Source organism: Notamacropus eugenii, chromosome 7 (assembly GCF_028372415.1).
Source record: "Notamacropus eugenii isolate mMacEug1 chromosome 7, mMacEug1.pri_v2, whole genome shotgun sequence".
Lineage (NCBI taxonomy): Eukaryota > Metazoa > Chordata > Mammalia > Diprotodontia > Macropodidae > Notamacropus > Notamacropus eugenii.
In genome coordinates this window covers 54,183,955-54,206,718 of record NC_092878.1, presented here as the reverse complement: position 1 = coordinate 54,206,718, position 22,764 = coordinate 54,183,955, and the positions used below count along the sequence as shown (strand labels likewise).

General features: G+C 45.4%; 1 protein-coding gene across 9 annotated transcripts in view; it reads right to left on the bottom strand.

Annotated features, from left to right (window-relative positions):
* The window catches only part of PPIP5K1 (diphosphoinositol pentakisphosphate kinase 1), a 44,037-nt gene that overhangs the window by 15,607 nt on the left and 5,666 nt on the right, over nucleotides 1-22,764 (bottom strand). For 3 of the 9 annotated variants that reach the window (XM_072624766.1, XM_072624769.1, XM_072624767.1), the window contains exons 2-27: nucleotides 22,001-22,175; nucleotides 21,306-21,501; nucleotides 20,854-20,944; nucleotides 20,555-20,640; nucleotides 20,133-20,287; nucleotides 19,886-19,987; nucleotides 19,096-19,257; nucleotides 18,821-18,942; nucleotides 18,549-18,650; nucleotides 18,222-18,308; nucleotides 18,040-18,115; nucleotides 17,779-17,888; nucleotides 17,597-17,679; nucleotides 17,244-17,375; nucleotides 16,942-17,063; nucleotides 16,447-16,629; nucleotides 15,255-15,396; nucleotides 14,828-15,051; nucleotides 14,364-14,491; nucleotides 14,042-14,156; nucleotides 13,749-13,856; nucleotides 13,053-13,169; nucleotides 12,763-12,927; nucleotides 7,956-8,046; nucleotides 4,836-4,961; nucleotides 4,164-4,226 (exon numbers count right to left, since the gene is read on the bottom strand). In XM_072624766.1, the coding sequence (XP_072480867.1) occupies nucleotides 4,164-4,226; nucleotides 4,836-4,961; nucleotides 7,956-8,046; nucleotides 12,763-12,927; nucleotides 13,053-13,169; nucleotides 13,749-13,856; nucleotides 14,042-14,156; nucleotides 14,364-14,491; nucleotides 14,828-15,051; nucleotides 15,255-15,396; nucleotides 16,447-16,629; nucleotides 16,942-17,063; nucleotides 17,244-17,375; nucleotides 17,597-17,679; nucleotides 17,779-17,888; nucleotides 18,040-18,115; nucleotides 18,222-18,308; nucleotides 18,549-18,650; nucleotides 18,821-18,942; nucleotides 19,096-19,257; nucleotides 19,886-19,987; nucleotides 20,133-20,287; nucleotides 20,555-20,640; nucleotides 20,854-20,944; nucleotides 21,306-21,501; nucleotides 22,001-22,147 (3,235 nt within the window). In that variant the 5' untranslated portion in view covers nucleotides 22,148-22,175. Of the gene's footprint in view, nucleotides 1-376; nucleotides 560-4,163; nucleotides 4,227-4,835; nucleotides 4,962-6,469; nucleotides 6,542-7,955; nucleotides 8,047-12,762; nucleotides 12,928-13,052; nucleotides 13,170-13,748; nucleotides 13,857-14,041; nucleotides 14,157-14,363; nucleotides 14,492-14,827; nucleotides 15,052-15,254; nucleotides 15,397-16,446; nucleotides 16,630-16,941; nucleotides 17,064-17,243; nucleotides 17,376-17,596; nucleotides 17,680-17,778; nucleotides 17,889-18,039; nucleotides 18,116-18,221; nucleotides 18,309-18,548; nucleotides 18,651-18,820; nucleotides 18,943-19,095; nucleotides 19,258-19,885; nucleotides 19,988-20,132; nucleotides 20,288-20,554; nucleotides 20,641-20,853; nucleotides 20,945-21,305; nucleotides 21,502-22,000; nucleotides 22,176-22,764 lie in introns of those variants that run through there. The other 6 variants (XM_072624771.1, XM_072624768.1, XM_072624773.1 and 3 more) reach the window with 4 other exon arrangements.

Here is a 22,764-nt window from a genome sequence, read left to right as displayed (position 1 = left end):
GGAGTCAGAGAGAGGAGAGTTTCTTTCCTTTCTAAAGTAGAGGATGGTAATAGGGAGGAGAAGGAATTATGGTAACAGAGTGAAAGAAATTCCCCTATGTTGAATAGATTTGGGTACCTAGGAACAATGGTCTGAAGATCAGTTCTAGGAGTAAGGACAGTAAGAAGACAGAAAAGGAGGCAGTAAGAGGCAGCAGGGTTAGGGGATGGGGGGGAAAAAGAGCAGCCAATGCTACAGTTACCAGACAACCTGGCCCCAGTGCCATCTAAGCTGCTCAAGACACCATCACGTAGCCTCAGGAAAGGCAAAGGTAAATAGACAGGCTCTCCTGATAGTATAGCAACAAGCAAAGCAGTCAGCTGGGTAGAGAGGGTACCGTAGAGGCACTCGGGATCATCCTGGCCTGAGCGTAGCCAGTTCCGGAAGAGGCGAAGGTGGTAGGAGCACTGGTGCAGGTGATGTGCCAGAGTGGCATCCAGGGAGATTGGCCAGCCCCCTGGGCAGTCGGAGGAGAAACTGCGCAACAGCTGGACCACAGGGTGCTGGTCATCCAGCAGCTCTGCAGGACAGGGCCATAAAGGAAGGTAGAGAGAGACAGAGAAACAAGAGGGACAGTGAGGGGGTCACTGGCTAACAGAAGCATAAGAATGAGGTGGGGTTGTGACCCCAACGTATGTGGGCTACCCAGCTCCAAACATGAGCTAAAAGAGAAGGAGAGATGGACCAGGCCACAAGATTATCTCCAGCAAGAAAAAACGGAATGGACAGGAACACAAAATGAAGCCTGAGGGGATAGCAAAGACTCAAGGCCCCTGCCATACCAGTCTCCCTTAGGCCAGCTCTGTGCATTTTTTTTTTTAAGATACCTGCAGACTTTGTTCTCAACATGGATGAGCTGGCAGCAGCATCCTGGCTTGAGCACCCCTGGCCTTGATCTCTGCTGGGCAGCATCAGCAAATGGCTGCTACCAAGATCAGGGGATTCTTAAGGATAAGATGGAGGTGATAGGGACCAAGGGCACGCAGAGAGACAAGAATGGGACAGAGATGAGCATCGTTAAGACTGAAGCTGAAGCTTGAACTGCTTCAAAAGGCTCAGTCTTGGCCTCTCTGAGCCACACTCTGGGAGGTCCAGAAGACTGGGCAAAAGGTCAGATACAGGAATACTGACAAAGCATGGAACCAAGTCAATCATGTTTCAATAAAATCACTGTATACAAATACCAGTATCAACTGGTATTGCTGGTTATATGACATGATGACCCCAAACCACCATATTCCCCAACCTGGTACCCGTAAGATTTGAAAAACAGTTTGCAGAAGTCCCAGGAGCCACTGCAGAGAAAAGGAGTCAGTAAGCTCTGAACTCCTTCCATGGGCTAGACTTTGGACTTTTTAATTTTCCTCCTATGGGTATTAAGTCTGACTGCATTTTATTCAGCCAGTGGGTGGGAGAATTTCAATTTAATTCCATTCATGTGCTGGCTGAATATTGATTCTTTGTGATGAACTGTTCCTTGTTGATTGCAATTTCTGTAATGAAACTGCAAGACTGCAGATATGGAAAGGTCCAGAAGGAAGGTGCAGGGCAGGAGAAGGGACAGATTCTTAGAGAAAATCCCAGATTTAGAGGGCCTGACCCAAGGGGGGGGGGGGGGCGGGGCAAAGATGCCTGGGTGGAGGCTGAGTACAGGACCAGACAGAGAAGCAAATGTGTAAGTTAAGCATTCGTGGTCAGGTTTGAGATCTAGAAGGGCTTGGGCTATAAGCACTACCAGAACTCATACTTAGGATTCTCAGATTTAGTCTTGCTCCAGAGACTGAATCTGAAGAGTAGTAACTATGGCCATCATCAGAAATCCCAGGAACTTTTCAGCACACAAGGATAATAGCTTATAGCCATTTCACACAGTCCTGGTTTCTTCTTTCATGGTATCTAGGCTTCTTCAAATAGGTTTAGATTGTGGTCTGATAAATGACCACATGTATGATCAGGTTTACTCCAGTCTCGTGATGTGTTCACATGATGTGACTGTCCCCACAAGGAACAGAGAATTCAGGGCTAAGATCTTCAGAGGTAGAGCTGGGCCACGTATTGGCCTCACATTTTGAAGAGGAAAGAAAGTAGCTCTGCCTTTCCTCCAAATTTAACTTTTCCAGGCATTGCTGCTTTGAAGTGAAGAATTCTGATGAGATGATGGATGGTGCTAGGCATACCCATACATGTTGAATGTGCTGCCATGAGCAACAGAGACACATATCACCTCTGTGCCTATGCTATCGGCCACACAAAGCCTTGGTCTTACCAGAGCCTCAGCGACATCCTGGAGGCCAGGAGTAGAAACTAGATTATCTACTCTAACAAGGCAACTCCTGGCTTCCCTTACAGCTACCTAGCAAGTATCAAATCTAAGAGCTTCTTGGCCAGTATAACTTCTAAGCTCAAAGGCACGAAAACTAGCTGGGGCCCTAAGAGCTCTGAGGAGACAGGAGTGGTTGGCAAATAAGCAAAAGAGAACATGGCAGCAGTCCTTTCCTGCTCGGTCCTTGAATTCTCTCCAAACTTGCCTTCTTCTCTGTGGGAGGGCTGCTACTTCAGACTTCAAGAAAGGAAACATCAGATACTAGACTTCATTTTCTAGATTTGGAAGGTTGTTCTACATATGATTTCAAAGCTCCATACTCTGAAGCTAGGGCTCCTGGGGTTCTAATACTCCAGAAATGTGGGTTCTAGGCTTTGCTCTAGAGATGACCATGATTCCAAAGACTTAGGAAAGCTCAGAATCAGCTCCTCTTCAGCTGCATAAGCTAGCCTGGCTTCCACACTCTGAATGGGAGCACTGCTGCCACAAATTCTCAGGGAGGCTGCAACATGTTCTGATTGGGAAAGTAGGGGTTCTTGAGTACAGAAAGAGAAGGCAACAAGGCCTAGACCAGGTGGTGAGACTAAAGAGAGAACAGACAGGGAGACACCAGCAGAAAGGCCTGATTATGTCCAGGGTCACAGTGGCAGATGGGGTGGGATTCGATTAGAAGCAGGGGTCCAGAATCAAGAGATCCCTCCAGGTAGCTGGGCTTGACCCTGATTCCCTAGGAGGATCTTAGTCCTTGGGAAGAAAGAAGTTGTGGCGAGAAAACTTAATTTACTCTAAACATAGATCCGGAGATAAAAACAAGTATACAAAGGATTAAACTCCATTGTTGAGATGCCACTCCCTTCCCTACCCCCTCCCATCCAGGATCCCACAAAGAACTCACAGTTCAACAGTCTTGGCACTGATGCCCCAAAGCCCTCCAGGTTCAGGCACCTGCAGTCCTAGCTCTTCCACTCCCTTGGACACTGACTTAATCCCTCTACTTGCAGATTCTTTGGGACAAGTTATGCCCTGGGTAAACTGGGATTGTGTAGAATGGATGTCGATAAACTGAGGGTGTAACGCTTCTCTTTGTACTCATCTCAGTCTGACACTGGAACTCCCCCTCCCTCTACCAGACACCCCCCACAAACCACTCTGAGTTTCTGACTTCCAGGCCCAGATGCCAGGTTAGTAGCAACATGAAGCAGATGGCAAGAGCACAAGAACCACGCAGCACACACACAATGGTAGAAGTAAGAAGATGGGAAGAAACTCTGTACCCCATGGACTGAAAATGAGGAGAATAGGAGTGAGTGGGAGCTGGGGGCACGATATCCAAATAGGAAGGAATTAAGGCTTTTCTCCTATACACAAAAGGTAGGGAGGGACATTAAAAGATTCAAGTTACATGAGCTGCAGGGGAGAAGGAAAAGGGTTTAGGCATTATGTAGTACTCTCCCTGAGAATGGGAATCATTTTTCATATCTATACAAGGCCCCAAATTGGGACTGTTGTGAGAAGGACTTAAATAGTTTTAATGATGATGGTAACAACGATGACAATGGGGATGATGGTGATGGAAGGTAAGACTGATACTAGTCAAGAAGATAGGAACAGTGCGGAGTGTACACAGCCAAAGTGGTCATGGTCAGAACAAGAGAATATTCAGGCAGGGGACCCAGTGAAGGACACGCAAGGTGTCAAAACAGGAAAAAAGGAGAGAGGTCAGTGCCGGGGTCAGATGTAAGTATCTGAATCAGTGAAGGTGACATGATGAGGTATGACATCAAGTCAGAAGCAAACGTACCGTTAGTTGGATGCTTTGCAAATGACACAGAAAATCGCTTTACAGCCGGGACAGACAAGAACTCTGAGGAGAGAAGACATCATGGGGATTATACCTGCATCTGTCCCTTCCCCCTACACTAAACTATACCTGCAGCACACCCTCTTTGTTTTCTATACCCAAACCTGACTCTTTCCCAACTACCCTACAAACAGTTCTCTGACTATTACATAAATTTTTCCCCTTGCATAATGGCTCCATGAGAAACCATATCCCATTCCTACCCTAAACCTACTTCATATATTCTCATCTTCATCACATCCTGGGTCTGCTCTTATCTGGAAATCAAGTCAGTAGGTCTCTTGGTCCCTACCCCAGGTGCTACCTCAGCTGGATCTCTTGGTGTTCCAATCATAAATGCGTCAAACCCCTTTCTATTACTTGTTATCCGCCCATATTGTCTAGAGAGCAGGAAAGAAAGGGTACAAGGTAGAAGAAGAATGATTGGAATGCTATGTGGAGTGAAATGTATCTAATATTAGCGAGGAGTATTTCTTTCACCCACACAGTTCGCTACTTCTGCTGCCATGTCATCTGGAAGACTAAATGGTTCCTTAGCCACAGGATCATAAGGGAGATGAAGGGGAGACGGGGTGGGCTAAGGAAAGGGACTGCTGCCCCTAACCCACATACCATCTCGGTGCATCAGGCTGGCAGGTGGGAGTTTTTTGCCATGGCTGCGAGCGTAGTCCTGGAGATTCGGGGCACTGGATGAACCACCCAGCACTGTGGTGCTGAACAGCCCTGTGCACTGTGAGCCTGCAAAGCCGGAAGCATGTTAGCAGCCAAACAAAGCTGAAACTACTACACACTTAACAAACACACACACACACACACACACACACACATACACACACACACACACACACAGCAAGGCCATTCAAGGATGCCACACCACCACACATAGCCTTCACTGCTACACACTACTATGCTTGGCAAGTTAATGGAGAGGGGCCTTGTGCGCAGGCCCATAGCAAGGGGGAAAAGTTGTTTCTCCATGCAGTTTAGTCATTTTAGGGGAGTCAAAGCTGCTTGGAGGGATAAGTTATACTTTGTCCTCCTTCAGATGATTCCCTAAAATGCCAGGGGAGAGAGCTTCTCTTGGATTCTCCATACCTATTTGATACTCCCCCATCCTGAGAACAGAGCTTGAGCCACCCTAGGCCCTTAGGGGCAGAGAAGAGCAACTTTGGATGAAGCCAGAGACCAGATCCCAGGGTCTTAATGGCTCCCTTCCACTCTCTTCATAAACTTTCACTCCCTCTGCCTCCCCAAACAAGCTTTCAGGGCTTCAAACTTTCTCCCAGAACTGAATCATGGGACTCAAATAATTTCAGAACTGTAAGAACCTTGGAGATCACCATACACAGCCTCCTTCTTTTACAAAAGAGAAAACTAAGACCTTGAAATCTTACATTCACTTGTATAGGTCTCCTGACAGTCAGTTCAATTCCACCGACAAGCAAAAAAAAAGTTTGCTCCTTGAAATGGTGGAGAGTCCTCTACCCCTGTTTAAACTGATACATTCCTCTTACCCTCCCCCCACAAAAAAAAACCTAATAGGGCACTATAATGACCTCCACAGTCAATGAACACTGTACTGAATGCTTACTACGTGAGGAACACCACTCTAGGCAAAGGGATACAGAGAAAAAGATAACAAAAATCAAAGATAAGAATACTGATCAAAAAAAGGCTTACTATCAATCAACAACTATCTTTACCTAAATGCAATATTGAAAGTCAAATGTCCACATGGTAGGGACACACATAGGCCTAGACATTATATGATTCATTACTTAGGCCAATTTCATTTTATAAATGAGAGTGCTGAAGGCCAAAGAGGTGAAATTAATTTCCCAAGATTAGAGAGTAAAAGTAGTAAAAGTGGAAAAGCCTAAGTATTCAGATTCCAAACTCATGGCTCCTTCCTTTACAACACTTTTTTTCTAAGGGGGAACTTCAGGGGTGAACTTCAGAATCATAATGCCAAAACAGAGAAAAGATCTTGGTGCAGTCCATAGGGTACAGGATCCCCAAAGGAAAGGAAAGACAAGAAGGGTCACTACCCCTAAGATCTTTCTGTCCCACAATGGAAACAAGATGCCCCTAGATGGACCTGTCTTCTGCTCCGAATGGGTTTTTCACCCTGCCAATGATTTTAGTGAGAAGATGAACTCAAACTGCTGCCTAAGCTCCTGATAGTTACTATTACTACACTTTGTCAAGGCTCCTGATTTGCATTTACAAGAGAGATAATATCAGACCTGTTGGGGAGTCCTTGAGTTTCCCTTGAGTCTATAGGGAGGGGGCCAGGATCACAGGGGCAAAAGGTCTACCTAGATCAAGGAATAAAAGAAAGTAGTTCAGATGACAGACTCTTTTCTGGTCCTCAGAAGCAAACGGAGAACTTTTAAGTCAGCATTCTATTCCTGATATAAATGGTTCGTCCACATCCCTCATACTTGAAATAGGTTCTAGGATGAAGGCTCTAAGAAGAGAAATGAAGAGAAATGGATCTGATCTCAACAATCTCTGCTCTTCCTTAAAATAAATTAGCTCCATTTCCAGACCTCACTGGCTACGTTCCCCCTTTAGTCAGACCCACTGTTTTGGTAGGAAAAACTCTAATCCTTTTCTGCTAGGCCTCGGGGCATAATTATCTCTGGGGAGTTTTCTCTGGGTCCCAAAACTTCTACTGAAATCTAGTTTCCCTTTTCCTACTCTATTGTGCTATTACCACCATTTAACTAGTACTCCCATCTACTTTTCTGGGGGAGTGGCCTCTCTTCTAAGGCATTTGGAAAAAAGTACTCCAAACCACAGATCTATACAACACCTTTAAGAGATTTTAGATACATCCTTCCCAGCAAAGGATGGTAGGGCAATCAACAAATACTCTTATCTGGTGTTCTGATCAAGTTCTAACTTGCTTGAGGCCAGGTAGGATTCCATGGACAAAGATAGTGAGACCACAGACAGAGCTAGGCAAATGAGACTGAGCAGGATAATAAGAGGCACAGGATCAGGAGACCAAGCTTAGAGATCCCAAATATGTGTTCCTGGTCCCAACCTCAAGACACTGGCCAGAAACTGAGACACTGAGACAAAGGAGATACTGAATGGAGAGGCAGCTCCCTCCTACTAACCAACATTCCCTCCTCCCCACCTCCCAGACACTAAGATTCTTTCTAGGTATTCTTTGGTCTTCCTCACCCACTCTGTACACTTACTGGAGATCTCCTTATCAAAGAAATACTATCCCCTTGCAATTTTATCTATGATTCATCCTTTACTTTTAGAAAGGAGAAGGGAACAGGGGAGAGGGCATAGGAATAGGGGAGAGGGCAGAGGAAGAGGTCATGGGAGTTGAGAAAGAAAAAGCAGGATTAGAATTCGGAAAGAAAGTATGGGACAACTCTAGGGTTCTAGTTGTCCTTGCTCAGAGCTCTGTGTCTGATGACTCTTGTGGCTCTGAGTCTCCTAGTTTCCTTAAGGTCTAGTTTGGACTGGAAGGACTGAGGAAACCTAGGGAAAAAAACTGATGCAGAGAATCAAGGGACTGATTTTTCACAGATGAAAATCAGTCACCTGAGATCAAAGTTCACATCCAAAGTACACTTCCCTCCCACTTCCATTGCCAGTTGGCAACAAAAAACTTAGGTATACCCAACTCCCAGGACTGGGAATGGCTGCAGTCATACTGCAGACCTCCCTACCCAACAATGAAAAACAAAGGTTGGGAAACCATACCCAGGCCACTTTGCTTCATTTCTGTGGGGGGACGTGAAGACTGGAATAGACGGTAACTAGCAGGTCGTGAGGATGAAGTCTCAGATAACACCTGTGGGAAAAGGATCATATGTTACCATCTCCCTACATAAGCCAGAAAACTAAACTCCAGGTCCTGTATCCCTGTAAAGTCAAGCAGCCAGTATCAGAAGAGCTTCAGGGCAAAGGGGCACTGATGGGAAGATGGGAGGGAAAGACAGGTATACAGAGAGAAGAGCTGCCCAGGCTCTCTTCTATAATGGAAACCATTTTGCTCCCTTTCCCCATAGCCCCTTCCATTCCATCGAAGAAATAATCATTCCTCCTGCTCCATAGTCCCAGGAGAGAAAGCTCCCTGTTTCCTACATACTCCTTCATAAGATTCAGAAAGTTTACAATAGCTCAATGATAAACAGAAAACAGTTTGGATAACTGCTCCCTCCCTCCCATCTTTGTGTTAATGACTCCTTTTTTCCATCTTCACTTGCACAGGGAAAACAGAAAGTTCAATGGTCCTACAGCCACACCCTTGAGTTCCATTTCCCACTTTGACTAAATCTTACCCTGTTCTACCCTAGAAATTAAAGGATTTTTGAACAGACCACACCTGATCATTTTCTCCAACCACCATGCCCTGCCCTCCTAGAAGACGTGCTAAGTCCCGAGATCCCAAGCATCAGAGACAGAAGACGGGAAAAGGAAAGGAGATGGGGAAGAGGGTAGGGACACCTGTAAACAGGATGCCTGGTAGGTGGTGAACATAGCCCTGGGCTGTAGGCCAATGGCAAGGAGAGGCCAGGGGAAGTCTCTTGTCCTCCACTGGCCATCCCCAAAGAGTCATTTGGTCAGCCTGCCTGTACACTGCATATTTGTGACTTGTAAGCAGACCAGGGCTGCAGAAGGCTACCCCTCTAACATCCAGCTCTTACAAAGCAAAGCTAGTTAGAATTGGGGAGAAAGCCCACTTAGGATTCGTTTGGTATCAAAGTCACATACTAATATAGACATGAATATGGAGAAAAAGTAGAATGCAAGTAGTGGAATGAGACAGGATTGATTAAATGACAAGGCTATATAACCAGAGAACAGAGAAAAGGGGTTTCCTACCCTTTAGGTTTAGGTTAGAGAACACACCTGGGTAGGCCAGGAAGAAATCAGTCCTTTTTAGGCAGAAGGCTGAACTGGGATTAGGGTAGAAGGATCATAATAAGCAAGTTAAACGATCAACAATCAAATGAAAGTGTTCAAACCATCCAGTGAAAAAAGAAACACAAATTAAAACAACTCTGAGATGCCACCCTTCACTTACAAGTATGGCAAAGATTTAGCCATACGATAAAATTCAATACTGGCACTACGAAGGAAACACAGGCGTGCTTTTACTGCTTCATAGCTGGTGGCGCTATGAATTAGTTTGATTTTTTTGTTAAGCAATAAGGTATTACTTAAACAGCATTATGAGGCAAAGGATAGAAAGCAGGCCTTGGAATGAGGAACACAGGGGCTCAAGTTCCTCTGACACATACTACCCGTATAACTATGGATCAGTCTCTAACCTCTTAATGCTCCAGGCAACAAAAACTCTAGGTAATAATTAAGTGGCTGACCTGCATCAGTGGAGAGGATATACAAACCAGCAGTTCTCTACAGGTCAGGACCCCAAAATGGCATTAAATACTACAGATATAAAACTTTTCACACTCTTGGCCCCAGGACTCCATTACTAGGATTCTATCATAAAGCTGTGATTCACAGGATTTTAAAAAGACCTGTACGAAAATATCCCAAGCAATGATACTTGTAATATATAAAAACTTGAGGGGAAAATCACATTTGATTAGAGAATGGCTGAACAAACTGTGGCATAAGAATAAAAGGGAATATTACTATGCTATAAGAAACCGACAACTGTGATGAAGACCAAGAATTCAAAGAAGGAAGAAGGACTTATATGTGTTTAAAAGGAGGGAGGTAAGTAGAACCTGGAAAACAATATATATCATAATAACAATGTAAATAGAAAGAACGACAACACAACAAAAATCTCTGCTATATAATTATAATATTACAATGGCATCCAGGAAGAATTTAGAAAATGTACTTCCTTCCCTTCACTGCAGGAGGTACAAAATTCTGCGAAATATTCCGTCAGACATGGTTTGTACACTGTTTAGTTTTTCTGGACTGATTTTTTTCTCTTTATTTTTTAAATCTTTGCTACTGGTAATGGTTAACTGGTGGCACCACGGATAGTGCTGGGCCTGGAGTTGGGAAGATCTGAGTTCAAAAGTGATTTCAGACAATTAGCTGTGTGACTCTGGGCAAGCCACTTAGCCTCTGTTTGCCTCAGTTTCTTCAACTACAAAATAGGAATAATAGCAGCAACTACCTCACAGGGTTGTGGTGAAGATCAAAAGAGATAACATGTAAAAAAAAGGCTTAGTATAGTGCCTGACAAATAGAAAACACTATATAAACTTAGCCTTAAGGAGAAGAGAGGCTATATTTGGAAATGTGGTGTAAAAACAAAAGACATCAATAAAAATAAGAACTTTTTAAAAAAATAAAAAACATGAAGAATATAAACAAACATAGAAAGACTTATATGAAGTAACAGAGTGAAGACAGCAGATCCAAAAAAGCAACGTACGTACTGACTTCAACTTTGGAAATAATAATAGACACACCCACAAAATCTGGATAAATACAAATAAATAAAGAAGTTTAGAGAGGCACATGAAAACTAACAGGGAAGTTTTGTGACAACTTTGTTAAAATTAAAACGTTTTAAAAACAAATCATAAATAATAAGTCTACATTTCCACGTTTAATCAATTACAATCTTCCGTCCTTGTATATTTTACTGTTTGTATTTATCAAGGGTTATTAACGGTAGCTTTTTTTTTAAGCTAATTTCCTGAAGTAGAAAAACCAAGGACATAGAAGTTCTCATCAGTCCTGTGTCACCTGCCTGAACAACACCTAAGAGGCGGCTGGTGGAAATCAGGATCAGCTAAGTAGTGAGTGTACCCTGATGCTAGAGATGGCACTCTTCTTTCTATGTACAGCTTTTATTTTGTGATATGTGTTTGTGGGGATTTCAGCAAGTGGTGAATTACGAGGAAAAAAAATGTAGCATTAGCTTTACTTTGCCTGAAGAAATCTGCCTTAGGTATGAGGCTTTAAAATCTTGTTTAAATAATCATGAGGTAATTAGATATTTCATATAAAAATTTATACAAATAAGGAAGAAGGGGAGAATGATGATACTTGAACCTCACTCTCATTTGAACTAGTCAAAGGAGGGAAGAATACACACACACACACACACACACACACACACACACACACACACACACACACACACACACACACACACACACACAGAATAGGTTCAGAAACATATTTCACTCAATGGAGGATGTGGGGAGAGGGAACTGGAGGCCAAATTAAGGGAGGGATTAGTTCTAAACAAAACAAACTCTAAAGATGTACAAAAATATTTGAAGCTTATTTTTTTGAAGAGACAAAAATCTGGAATCTGGGGGGAACAATTAAACAAGTTATGGTAAATGAATATGATGAAACACTATTGTGTTATAAGAAAAGATGAAGGGAATGGTTTTAGAAAAACCTGCGTAGTTGTATAAATTGATGTGGAGAAACAGGAGAATGATAGCAATATTGTAAAGACAAACAATTCTGAAAGACTTTGAAGTTTTGATCAATATAATGACCAACCATAATGCCAACAGACTAATAATGAAACATGATACTCACCTCCTAATAGAGGTGAAAGACTCAGAGTGTAGAATGAGACATTTATGTACATATGTATGTGTTACACACACACATACACACACACACACACACATATGCATATTTGTGTGTATTCTTTTTGGACATGACCAATATGAAATCCATTCACTTTGATTGACAACACATGTTTGCAACAGAAATTCTGTTTTCCTTTCCTTTTCAGTGGGGGGAAGGTGTGTGTGGGACATGAGGGAGAGAAGGCAAAATTTTGCTGGCTGAAAAAAATTAAAAAATAAATTAATAAACAAGGGATAATTCCAAGGAAAGCATAGTATCTATATTGGCTCTCCAGTCACCTCTTTAGTCAGACCTTTAAATCATGAACTGACTCTGAAAGCCAGTTTCGGATTATCCTGAGAGATCTTCATAGGGTCCTGAGGACCAGGGAAGAGAGAGAAATGCAAAATACAAAACTGAACAAAGAACAAAATATCCCAGAGCAGAAAACAGTACCAAAAAGTCTCTGAAACCAAGATTAATCACAGGGTCAAATAGATTGTCTCTTCAGAAAAAAAAAAATGGACTCACATGGCTCAGTGAATCTCTTTCCAGGAAAGAGAACCAAAAAGACTGACATCTGAACAAAAAATTTTGTGAAGGCCACATAGGAATGGAAAGTATCCAGTTTTAGCCTCCTAATTATTAAGAAGCTGCCTTTCCTCATACTGCCTGGATGTCTTCTTAGTCCCACATCTCAATATACCTAATCTCTGCCTCATCACTCTTGCCTCTCCATCACTGGGAATTCTAGCTTCAAACCAGCTGATCTGGAAGAGCTCTAGAGGCAAGGGAGCATCCTGTGGAATCAGAAGGCTAAGATCACTCTGTTAACAGTGAATAAGAAGCTGATGCTACTTTCGAGTTCCCAAAGTCATTGAGCAAAGGGCATGGGAGGGGCAGTGATTGAGAACACATGGATAGTATCCTTTTTGTCTCCTCCTCATCTTTTATCCCCTCCTCACCCCATTACCTCCATAGAGCCAGCTTTACGGTTGCGGATGAGCGGTGATCTTCTTGGGAGACCAGGGATCTCAGGGGGCTGGGGTGATGTCTGCAACACCCGATCAGGCTCATCTCGACCCTTACTCCGGCACAGGTCTTCCATACTGCCCTTGTCTTTCTGTAGCTCCTCATTCTGTATCATATGTAAGAGAAGAAGAGGTAACCACCTTCTCTATACCTAGCTCATTCATTCCCTGCCACCAACTCTCTAGATCCCTATCTCTCAGGTTCTGAGACCCAGATTCCAGCCCTTCCCACCTCGGAAGAGGCTGGGCGGAAGCCACAGCCAGCGGGGGCACTGTCATCCTCCTCAACACCTTTCACTCCAGGGCTGAAGTGAAGCTCCACATGGAATCTCTCCTCTGATGAGGGATCCTAGGGGATACCACCAGATGAAAAGATGTCAAAGGATGGGATGGTAGGAAACAGGCTGATGATGATGAAAAGGAGTTCCAAAAAGAAAGGTGCCTAATTCCCAGGCCTTTGTGTCCTGCCTACTTCTCCAGTACCATATTACTGTGAATCTCTTCTAATACCTAGGGTCAAGGAATCCTCACTTCCCCAACCCTGTGATCCCTTGTTCATGTCATTTCACTAAATATAAATGTTTTTCCTCTACCTCTTATAGGAACTTGGTCGTTACAAAATGCACTTGAAATATTTTTGAAGCTTAGAGAGAAAGGTGACTTATCTAGATCTTGCTCTCCTCTCACCCTAGTCCTAGGTCCAGTGGCTGGGTTCTACATTGTTCGTTCTGGCACTACTTACTCCCAGAATTGGTTCTCTCATTACCAGGAAGCTCCTAACCTTACTCATGAAGTACTCTGTAATCCAGATGATCTCCCACACTGCGGACCACAGATGATGAGGATGGGCAAGCACTTCCTTCTCTGAGTAATGTTTAGGGGTAGAGAGGGTAGATCTTTTCCTGATCCTACCCTGACATCTCCTCACCTGGGTGTTGTCTTCGTATAGCATGATGACAATCTGAGTCATATAGTTCAGCTCTGAGATGGCGCTGAGATATGCCAGAGCTCTCTGCCACTGTACATCCTGAGATTCCTATCAAATATGAGGAAAGGTATCTCAGGACTTGAGAAGGAGAGGACAGAGGATGAAGAGGGTGGTAGGCCTGAGACTGGGATTGTGGGAGGGCCAGGAAACACAAAGGCTTGCTTGGAGACCAAGGAGAACTAAAGAATGGAGCTTCCCAGGATAACAGACAGGTGGAGATAGAGGGTCCTTACATCAAGAAGCCCTCCATAACGGAAAACACTGAGCAGGGAATGGACATGGCTCTCGCTGGTGAAGTAGAGACGCGTGCGGACATGGCGGCCTGGGGAGAGCACTCCTCTGGAGTACCTGAGAAAGTTGCCTCATCATTCATAAGTACGTAGTCATAACACCACCCCTCCACCATCTCTTTCTTTCATCTCTAAAGAGAATCTCTCCCTCATATTCATTGGGTCCTCCTGTGCCCAAGCCTCTCTAACTGCTCTAGCTCTGACCTCCCCAGGAGCCCTTTACATGCCCCATCCCCCATGCAGTACCCCCTTAACCCTCCCTCACAGGGGGTGCAGCTTGTTGACAGACTCATCCTCATGGGTTCGCTGTAGGTCAAGCTGAATCTTCCTCAGCAATGGGAGACAAAAGCCCACAGCAATCTCCAGTTTCTCCTCCCGGCTGATCCCATACTCCTAGAGAACCAGAACCTAAGTAAGCACTCAAGGGAAAGGGAGCCTATGTTCCTTTGCCTCTGCCTACTTCCACTGCCCCCCAAACCTAACACTATCCTCCTGGCTTCTATCATTCCTGGGTCTCTCTTCAAACCCACCATTACTCCCATTCCATGTGTTACAGGATTCTTTATTTAGGCCAGACTCCTTTGCTCTTACTCACAGTCTAAGGGCACCTATCAAGTGTGGTTGGTCATCAGAAGAGGGTTGTAGCAATCCAACTAACCCCAATTTGCCTCTATGCTTCCTGTCTCCTAATCTTCCAGACTCCAGTCATGAACCATTTCCCCAACCAACCTGAGGAATGACCACATCAGCCAGCGCCTTGGAGAGTCGCAGCAGTTCTGATGTCCCCTGGAGCCCCAGGCTCCCATTGTGCTGCACATCATACTTGACACAATCATAGATGTCAGGTATTTTGCTGATATCAAAGCGTCCACTCTTCTGCCGAAAGTCACGTTCCAGCTTGCTCCAGCGCTGCAGCATTAACTCCAGAGTCTCACTGTGGTACAACTGCAGGTCTGCAGGTAACAGGAAAAAGTCATATTAGGCAGAGAACACTAACATGAGTTAAGAGCCATGATTTTAGGGGCTATCACTATCCTGAAGAGTAAATAGATTCCAAATATGCAGGGTCCAAGAGGGAAGATAACGATTCCCATGGGCACCCAGAAGAAGACACAACAGAACTCTGACAATATCCTAGAGGAGTGTTCTTACCCACCTGCTGACTTGGGGTCCTGCAGCCGTTCCCGGATCTGGTGTGTGAGGTTCTCAATCAGAGCAAAGACTTGGTTACAGATCTCCACAGGATTTTGAATTATGGCCATTGAGTTGAGCAAGGAGAGGCTGCCAGTAGGGGCCAACTGAGTGAAACAAAGAGAAGACTATCATGAGCTCAGAGCCCCTCATCAGATCCCTGAATCTGGATAATCACAAAGCAACTGCACGCCAGCTCCCTATGATGGACGTTTTATATGTATTTATGTCTATAGATAACTGGTATCTGGAGACACTACCCTGAGCTCTCTGTCTCCTTGGACAATTATGGTCAATAATGGGGGCAGAGGTGGAGGGAAAGGCCTGAGGTCAGCATAAGCGAAGAAGGATTTGTCAATGAAGGCATATTCTTGGTCATCTGAATGAGCCCCACGAGGATATGGAGATATTTCGCACAACCTAGACTCTTCCATCTCCAACTTATAGTAAATGGTACAGGCCAGAAAAAAGGATAAAGGGTCAACTCCGTCCAAATGGATACCTGGGAAGGTGCAGAGACATAAGTGGGGCTTTATTACATCCTGGCCGAGAGAAGAGGAAGTGGAGTCACTTACCCCTTCTTACACCAACCCAGAAAAAGTAACCAGCTGTGCTGTCCATTCAAGCTCCCCGAAGACTAACCAAAACAGGAATAGTAACGGGAAATGGAGACATGTTGTTCAACCTCAATTTGGCAAATGGTCTCCTTCTTACCAAGGCCTATGCTAACCCTGGAAAGCAGATGGTCTCAGAAACAGAGTGACTCTAAACTAGCCCTGAATTTCAGAATGGAACTTAGACAGGGAACTCCTTTAACAGGCTGGGTTTAGAATAGCTCCTTACATGCAACACCAATGCAAAGCAGGTCTCCTGCCTTCATTCCAACCTATAACACAAATGCAATCTAAATCCACCACAATGGGTTCCATTTCAAGACCCTGAGGCATTCCCAGTCATGAAGCAGGGTCACTGGAGAAGGGGAAATGATGCCTTAAGGAATCCCTAGGATTCCACAAATACCAAAAAGATGAAGACAGGACACCTAACTATCTAAATGCAGTTACTGTGTAATTAGCAGAAGGGGCTATGGACAGACAATATTATTTACAGGAACCAGAATGAGATATTTGGAGGATAGGGCACAAGGAAGCTCAGACCTGCTCATAGTCTCCAGGGCCAAAGGGTGTGTTCTGCTGTAGAATGTGATGTAGTCGTGCCTTCACACGGTGTTGGCAGCTGCTCAAAGAGTCACCATCACTGTCCAGAAGCCCATTCATGTTGGCACTCTTCACCATTTGCACCAGGATGGGCGTCAGCTCCCCTTCCAGTGCCAGTAATCCCTATGACAGGAGCCATGGGGAGTGGGGGTGTTGTTAATCCCCTCTCTGGGCCAGCAGCCCTGATGGTGGAGGGGTGGAATGGGCCTAAGGGACTATGGAGAAGACACAGAGCTGGCTTGGTGGGGGCAAGGGTGCCCCTACCTCCCGCCTCCTATTCCCAGAAAAGCAGATATGGGTCAGATTCACTCATCCAGCCACCAACCTATCCTTCTGAGATAAGCACCCAAAATCCCTGCATTACATTAACCCTCCATCTAAATTAGCAGCTTTTCGAACTGCCAATGTCCATGACTTTGGGGTTAGGGTGGACACCTTGGCAAAGGCTGCAGCCGTCATCTGTACACGACCCTCATCTGAAGCATAGATCTTGAGGTCATGGCGGTAAGTGCTATGGAGTCGTAGAAGCCCACAACCAGGGAAGCCAGCATAGTCCCCTGGGAGTGAAGAGGACCACAAATAGACATCTGTCAGGATCCTAGGGCAGGGAAGAAGGAATTTATTCCTCCCCCCCTTTAACTTTTCCTTGCCAGAGTGATTTTTTTCTTTATTCCCCCGCTCATCCCATATTTACCTTGTTCCAAACACACCATACATTTACTCCTCAACACACTCACCCTGGCCCCCTGGGTACATGCAGCGAAAAGCTCGTCCTAGCTCCTCAGCCTGGACCCGGCCATCAGGAGTCAGCTCCCCACCCCACTTTAACACCAGCAGCAGAGATGGGGACAGGATCTCCCGATGTTGATCTATGGGTAGCAGAAAGCAGTGAATTGGGTCTAGGTAACCTTCTAGGAACATCTAAGTAGTACAGAGTGGAAGTCCAGATGTTAATCTCAATAATTCTTGAGGGCAAAGGCTGGGGAATGAAATGGAAAAGCAGGAAGGAGGTAGAGCAAAGAGTGAGTTCTGTAAGTCTGGGGGGGGGGGGGTAGAGATTTAGAAAAGTAGAGTGGGTTGTATATCTCACCTGGCTCCTCATTAGAGACCCTGGTTCCATGGGGGTAGTAAGTTAGCTGTACCTTCCTATTGATGCCTGAGAAGTGACCATACCTGCCAAGAACAGAGTCCACTGTTCATTCCAACCACAGGACACAGACTCCATGTTTGATAGCCCTTATCAGGCTCCCTTATTCTCACCCCATTCCTTACATCTCCAACACAGTCTTTAGCTGCTCCAGCTTTCCTGTTTTCTCTTCAATCTCACCACCAGGGTCCTTCTCCAGCTCTCCCAACAACAGCCGAGTGATGTCCAGCACCTCCTGGGTGGGTGGGGGAATAATGGGATGTGATCAAAACTCTTGATGAGTCATCTATCTATCTTAGGATCACTTGACACTTTTCCTGGACAGATTTTTCAAACTCATATCCCTTCCACCTACAGCGACTGCCCTCCTCAATCAGGATACCCACCTGCAGCTGCTCTGGTCTTTTCAGTTTCAGTTTCCCAGTTTTGTAGCCACCATGTTTCTCAAACAGTGCAAAGAACCTGGGAATGGGTGAGTGAAGGAAACATAAATGGGAGAGTCAAGAACTGTGAGAACAATCTCCTTCCATCTGCCTTTCCTCACTCAGGATATGGACTCTTCTCTTACCTAGGGTGTGTAACTTCCATCTTCATTTTCTGTTTGGGAGTTCGATCCCCATGACGGATGATGGCAATGACACAACGGAGTTCCATCCTGGAAAGAAGGAATATGTTAGAGCAACCTCAGTCAGTAAACCTCTTCATGAATGCCTGGGAGGGAAAAAGATACTATCTGCAATGAGGAATGGGGGTGTAGCTAAGGAAACTGTATAAAAGGGTTCCCTCCCCTTGTCAGTCTAGGGAGAGATGATAGGTATTTATTAGTCAGTTCTGGGAATCCCAAGCTCCAGATATCTCTGTGGGTAAATAATTACAGCTTCTCTCTCCCTCTTACATGGTGCCAGACGTGGTGGGGACAATGGGAATGTCTTCAGCCTCTGTGGGAATGGACCATGGAATCTGAAACTGGGGGGCAAGCTCCCTCATTATGGTATTCCTAGAAAGAAGAAGACATAGAAAAGCAATGGAATACTCTTCCTCAAATGGTTAAAAAGAAACCACAACAAAACTGCAAAAGAGAAGATCTCTGTTAAACAGGAAAAAAAAGGGTAACCTCAATTCTAGACTGGCTTCCCCTCACCCAAACCAATGTCTCCCATACCATACCCCAAGATCTTGGCGCAGTCATCATAGTATTTCATTGAGTTCTTGACAAAGCTGAAGCCATTAACATCACAGACAAAGGAGTGACCATTGGCACGAAGAAGGTCAAACCCACAGACTGTTTGCTGTGGGCAGAGTAAGGTAAAACATAAAACCAGGTTGGAGGAATAATTTCTTCCCAAATTCCTCATGTCTTTAACCCTTCTCCACTACCCCATTTATCCTATATTCCCCCCCACCCCAAAAACACCATCCCACCAACTTGGATCTTCCTCTACCTTGAAAGCAACGCAGACTTTCCTAGCCACTAGCTTCTCCATGGCAGTTAGCATGACTGGGTATCGAATCTCCTTCCCTTCGCTGTCCCTTTCCACCTTTCCATCTAATGCTGGAGACTTTCGGGCTTCAGCATGGGCATAATCTGGCCCCACTGTATACACCTACAAAAATATATCATTCCTGAGAGAATCCATGTCACACAGTTCCCTCAGGTCAATCATGACATGTATACTTGATGAGATTATGTGAAAAAAATCAGTTTAAAGGGAGAGACTTTGGGCATTATATTCAGGCTTGCTTTAGAATAAAGATCTTGAGTCTAAGAAAATCAACACTCATCCAGCTAAGGCTATAGACACATAAGTATGAGGACTGCTCCACCAGTACCCCAATGTTATCCTCCATTTTCTATTTTAAAAAACCTCTACTGCAGTATATCAAATGCCTACCCAACCCCACTTTACAAATGTCATAAATGTTCTAAACCCACTATCTCCACTCTTTACCTTGTAATTTCAGTACATTACCAAATCCACACTCAGCTTTTATCTTGTATGTCCCTTCTTTATACTTCCAACTGTCCTACCCCCCACAACAACACTTTAACTGTGTGACCTTGGGTAATTTATTTAAATTCTCAGAGCTTCACTTTCCTTATATATAAAGACAAGGAAATGAATCTCTAAAATGAGAGGACCAAACTATAATGGCCTCCAAGGTCCCTTCTGCCTCCAAAATGGTATGACTTGTGTAACCTGTATACCCACACCCCCTTCCCTCCATTGCAACCTTGACATCCGTGCCATCTGTGGGCATGAATTCCTCATAGATGTAGGATCCAGTCTTTCGGACACTGCTCTCAGGGGAGTACACACTGCTTCGGCTGCCAATCTACAGAAAGGAAAGGGATTAAGAAAACATGTGAGTCCATCCTCTCTCACCATTTTGTTCCTGAATCCTTCAGCCTTTACCCCACAATTCCATCCCTATCCTTCCATCTCTCTGCCCCACCCCATATCCCTGACTGCCCCCACACCTTACGAAAGAGGCGCTGGCTCCCCCCACCAGCTGTGCTGGGATAGTAGATGTAGACGTTGTGATCCTCAGCACTCACTGGCTTCTCCACAAATGGTTTGGGAAACACAGCTCCATTCACCTCCACCTGGTCCTCACCCTCTATCAGGTTGCACTCTGAGAGGTAGAATATGGTCAGTCCTGGGGGCCTTGGGCATACCTCTTCTACCACTGGAATCTCCCAGCACCTCAATCTCTGCAACCTTCAAATCCACAGGCCCTGGCATCATAGGAACCGCTCCAGAGGCCCTGTCCCAAGACCCCTAACCCTCCCATCTATACAACAACCAAAACCCTACTTAGTTGGCAATAGCAGAAAATCTGAAGGGCACTGAGCTAGGCTGAAGCCCAGGGGCTAGGTAAAGGATGGGGAAGGATACTCACCCTCTGGCCGGGCAGGGTCACGATTAAGCACAGCATATCGAGGCAGATCAATGCCCTCCTCTTGCAGAATTCGGTATACTTCCCGCCTGTAACCCCAAAACTATTAGCTAAAGGAAGCACGAGGGGAAGGGTGGGGGTGGGGTGGAGATGACGGTATTAGAGCACAGTGTGAGAGAGAATCAAGTTTCTGGTTTTGCCCTTCCCCCAAATGGGCTCCCCAAATACTGAAGGCTAAGTCTGTGGGTACCAATGAAGGAGGACACAGCCCCACATATCTGACAGGCCAGTAGAAGCCATACCTGTCCTGGATATAATACTGCATAGTCAGATCATTGATGAGGAAGGGATTTCGGAGCTTCGCATAAGCAACAGCTTTGTCAAGAGGGAAGCCTAGCAAAAAGACAGAATCCAAGACACAAATACAAAATGAGAACTGTCAGTTTCCACTGAATCCCTCTATGTACTAACCCCACCACTACCCCTGACTCATTCCCCAAAGATCCAAAAGAACTTTTGGAATTATTTCTAAGAGACCACAATTTCTGATGGTTCTAGAAGCTGTGGAATTGTCCTAAGATCTGGAGTGTGTGTGGAGGCCCCCACCTAAAGACAGCAAATGTGTCAGGAGGAATAAGCACCTTCATTCACTGTTACTCTCCCAATGAGGTGAAACAGTGAAAGGCAAATCTAAACTCCCAAACCCCACAATTTCCAACCTCATTCTATTCTCTTTTCTAGATAAGGTCCTCACCTTTGGAGTGAAAAGAGATGAGGCAGTGGCAAGATGGCCAGTTCTCCACAGGTTCATTGAGGATAACATCCTCACCCAGAATAATCACAGTTAGGTAGTCAAAGCGGCATAGTCGTTCTAGGATCTGGGTCATTGGTTTGGACTTGGACTTCTTGGTCATGGCACAAATGCCAACGATAATCTGCCGCTCAAGGGGCTACAGGGTGGAAGATGTTGTCAGAAACTTTCCATACAAGGTGTCAGGACTTCTTAGGGACACAAATCCTCCCCTTTTGTCAGGATATTGGATTCCCCCATATATATGCTACAGGACGCAGTCAAATCTAGGGAGCAGTGCTCCCACCCATAGGTGTAACTCCTTCTCCTCCCACCCCAAGACAAATTTAGGGACTCCTGCTGTCCATGGAATAATGTCGTTTCCAAAGGAGCATAGCAGGGTATTTTTGTGACCAGGCATCAGGTTACCCAGATAGCCAGCAACCCCTTAGATTCTAATGAGTTCACTGGAGCAAAGGTTCTACAAATGAAGTAGTTTGTTTCATTATTCTGCCACCTCTTAAGTCAGAGAAGAGCCAGATGCCAATAGAAGGGAGACAGCCCAGGCCTCCCTGGAGGGTGGAGAAGTGGTCACCACTAAATATTGCCCTTAGTAATAGTGGCACCACCATCATACCTTTTATTCTTCACGTACTTACCACTTCATCTTCTTCATCTTCAAGGAGCTCACTCTCACTCTCTTCCATACTCATGCCTGCTCCCTGGGTGCCCAGCCCCTCATCCCCAGCTCCAACAAAGAAGCGGGGCGTGGCACTCTCGATCTCACTGGCCGTCAACGACCACATTCCCACCAGGAGACCCACTCATCCCGATCTGCAGAAGACAACACTCCATCAGTTCCCACGGTGAACAGAGGATGTGGAATATGTCTAATACAGAATCATGGATAGAGAATCACATAGGGGGGGGCGGAGCCAAGATGGCGTAGTAGAAAGACGCACATACACATAGCTCTGAACCCACAACCCATAGAACAACTACAAAGAAGTAACTCACGGCGAATTCTGCACCCAGAGGCCACAGAACATTGGAGCGAGGGAGATTTCTGTTCCGGAGAGACCTGCAAACCTCTCGTAAAAGGTCCTTCGTGCTGCGGACTGGGCGCCGGGACTGGGAGCTGAGTACAGCCCTGCCGTGGCCGCGGCACCGAGAGGAACAGATCCGAGCGGGCTTCAGGGACGGGATCTCCAGCGGCCGCACAAGTACCTCCACCCACAGGTGACGGGGGTCTGTGAGAGAGTCCCTTTGGCGGGTCGAGGGGGGAGTGGGGTGCCCCCATGGCTCGGGCCCCCTCGGGAGACAGAAGCTGAGGGGCAGCGGCAGACCAGGGCTCTCCAAGCAGGCAGGAGCCTGGATCCATTGTTGAAGGTCTGTGCATAAACTCCCTGAGGGAACTGAGCCT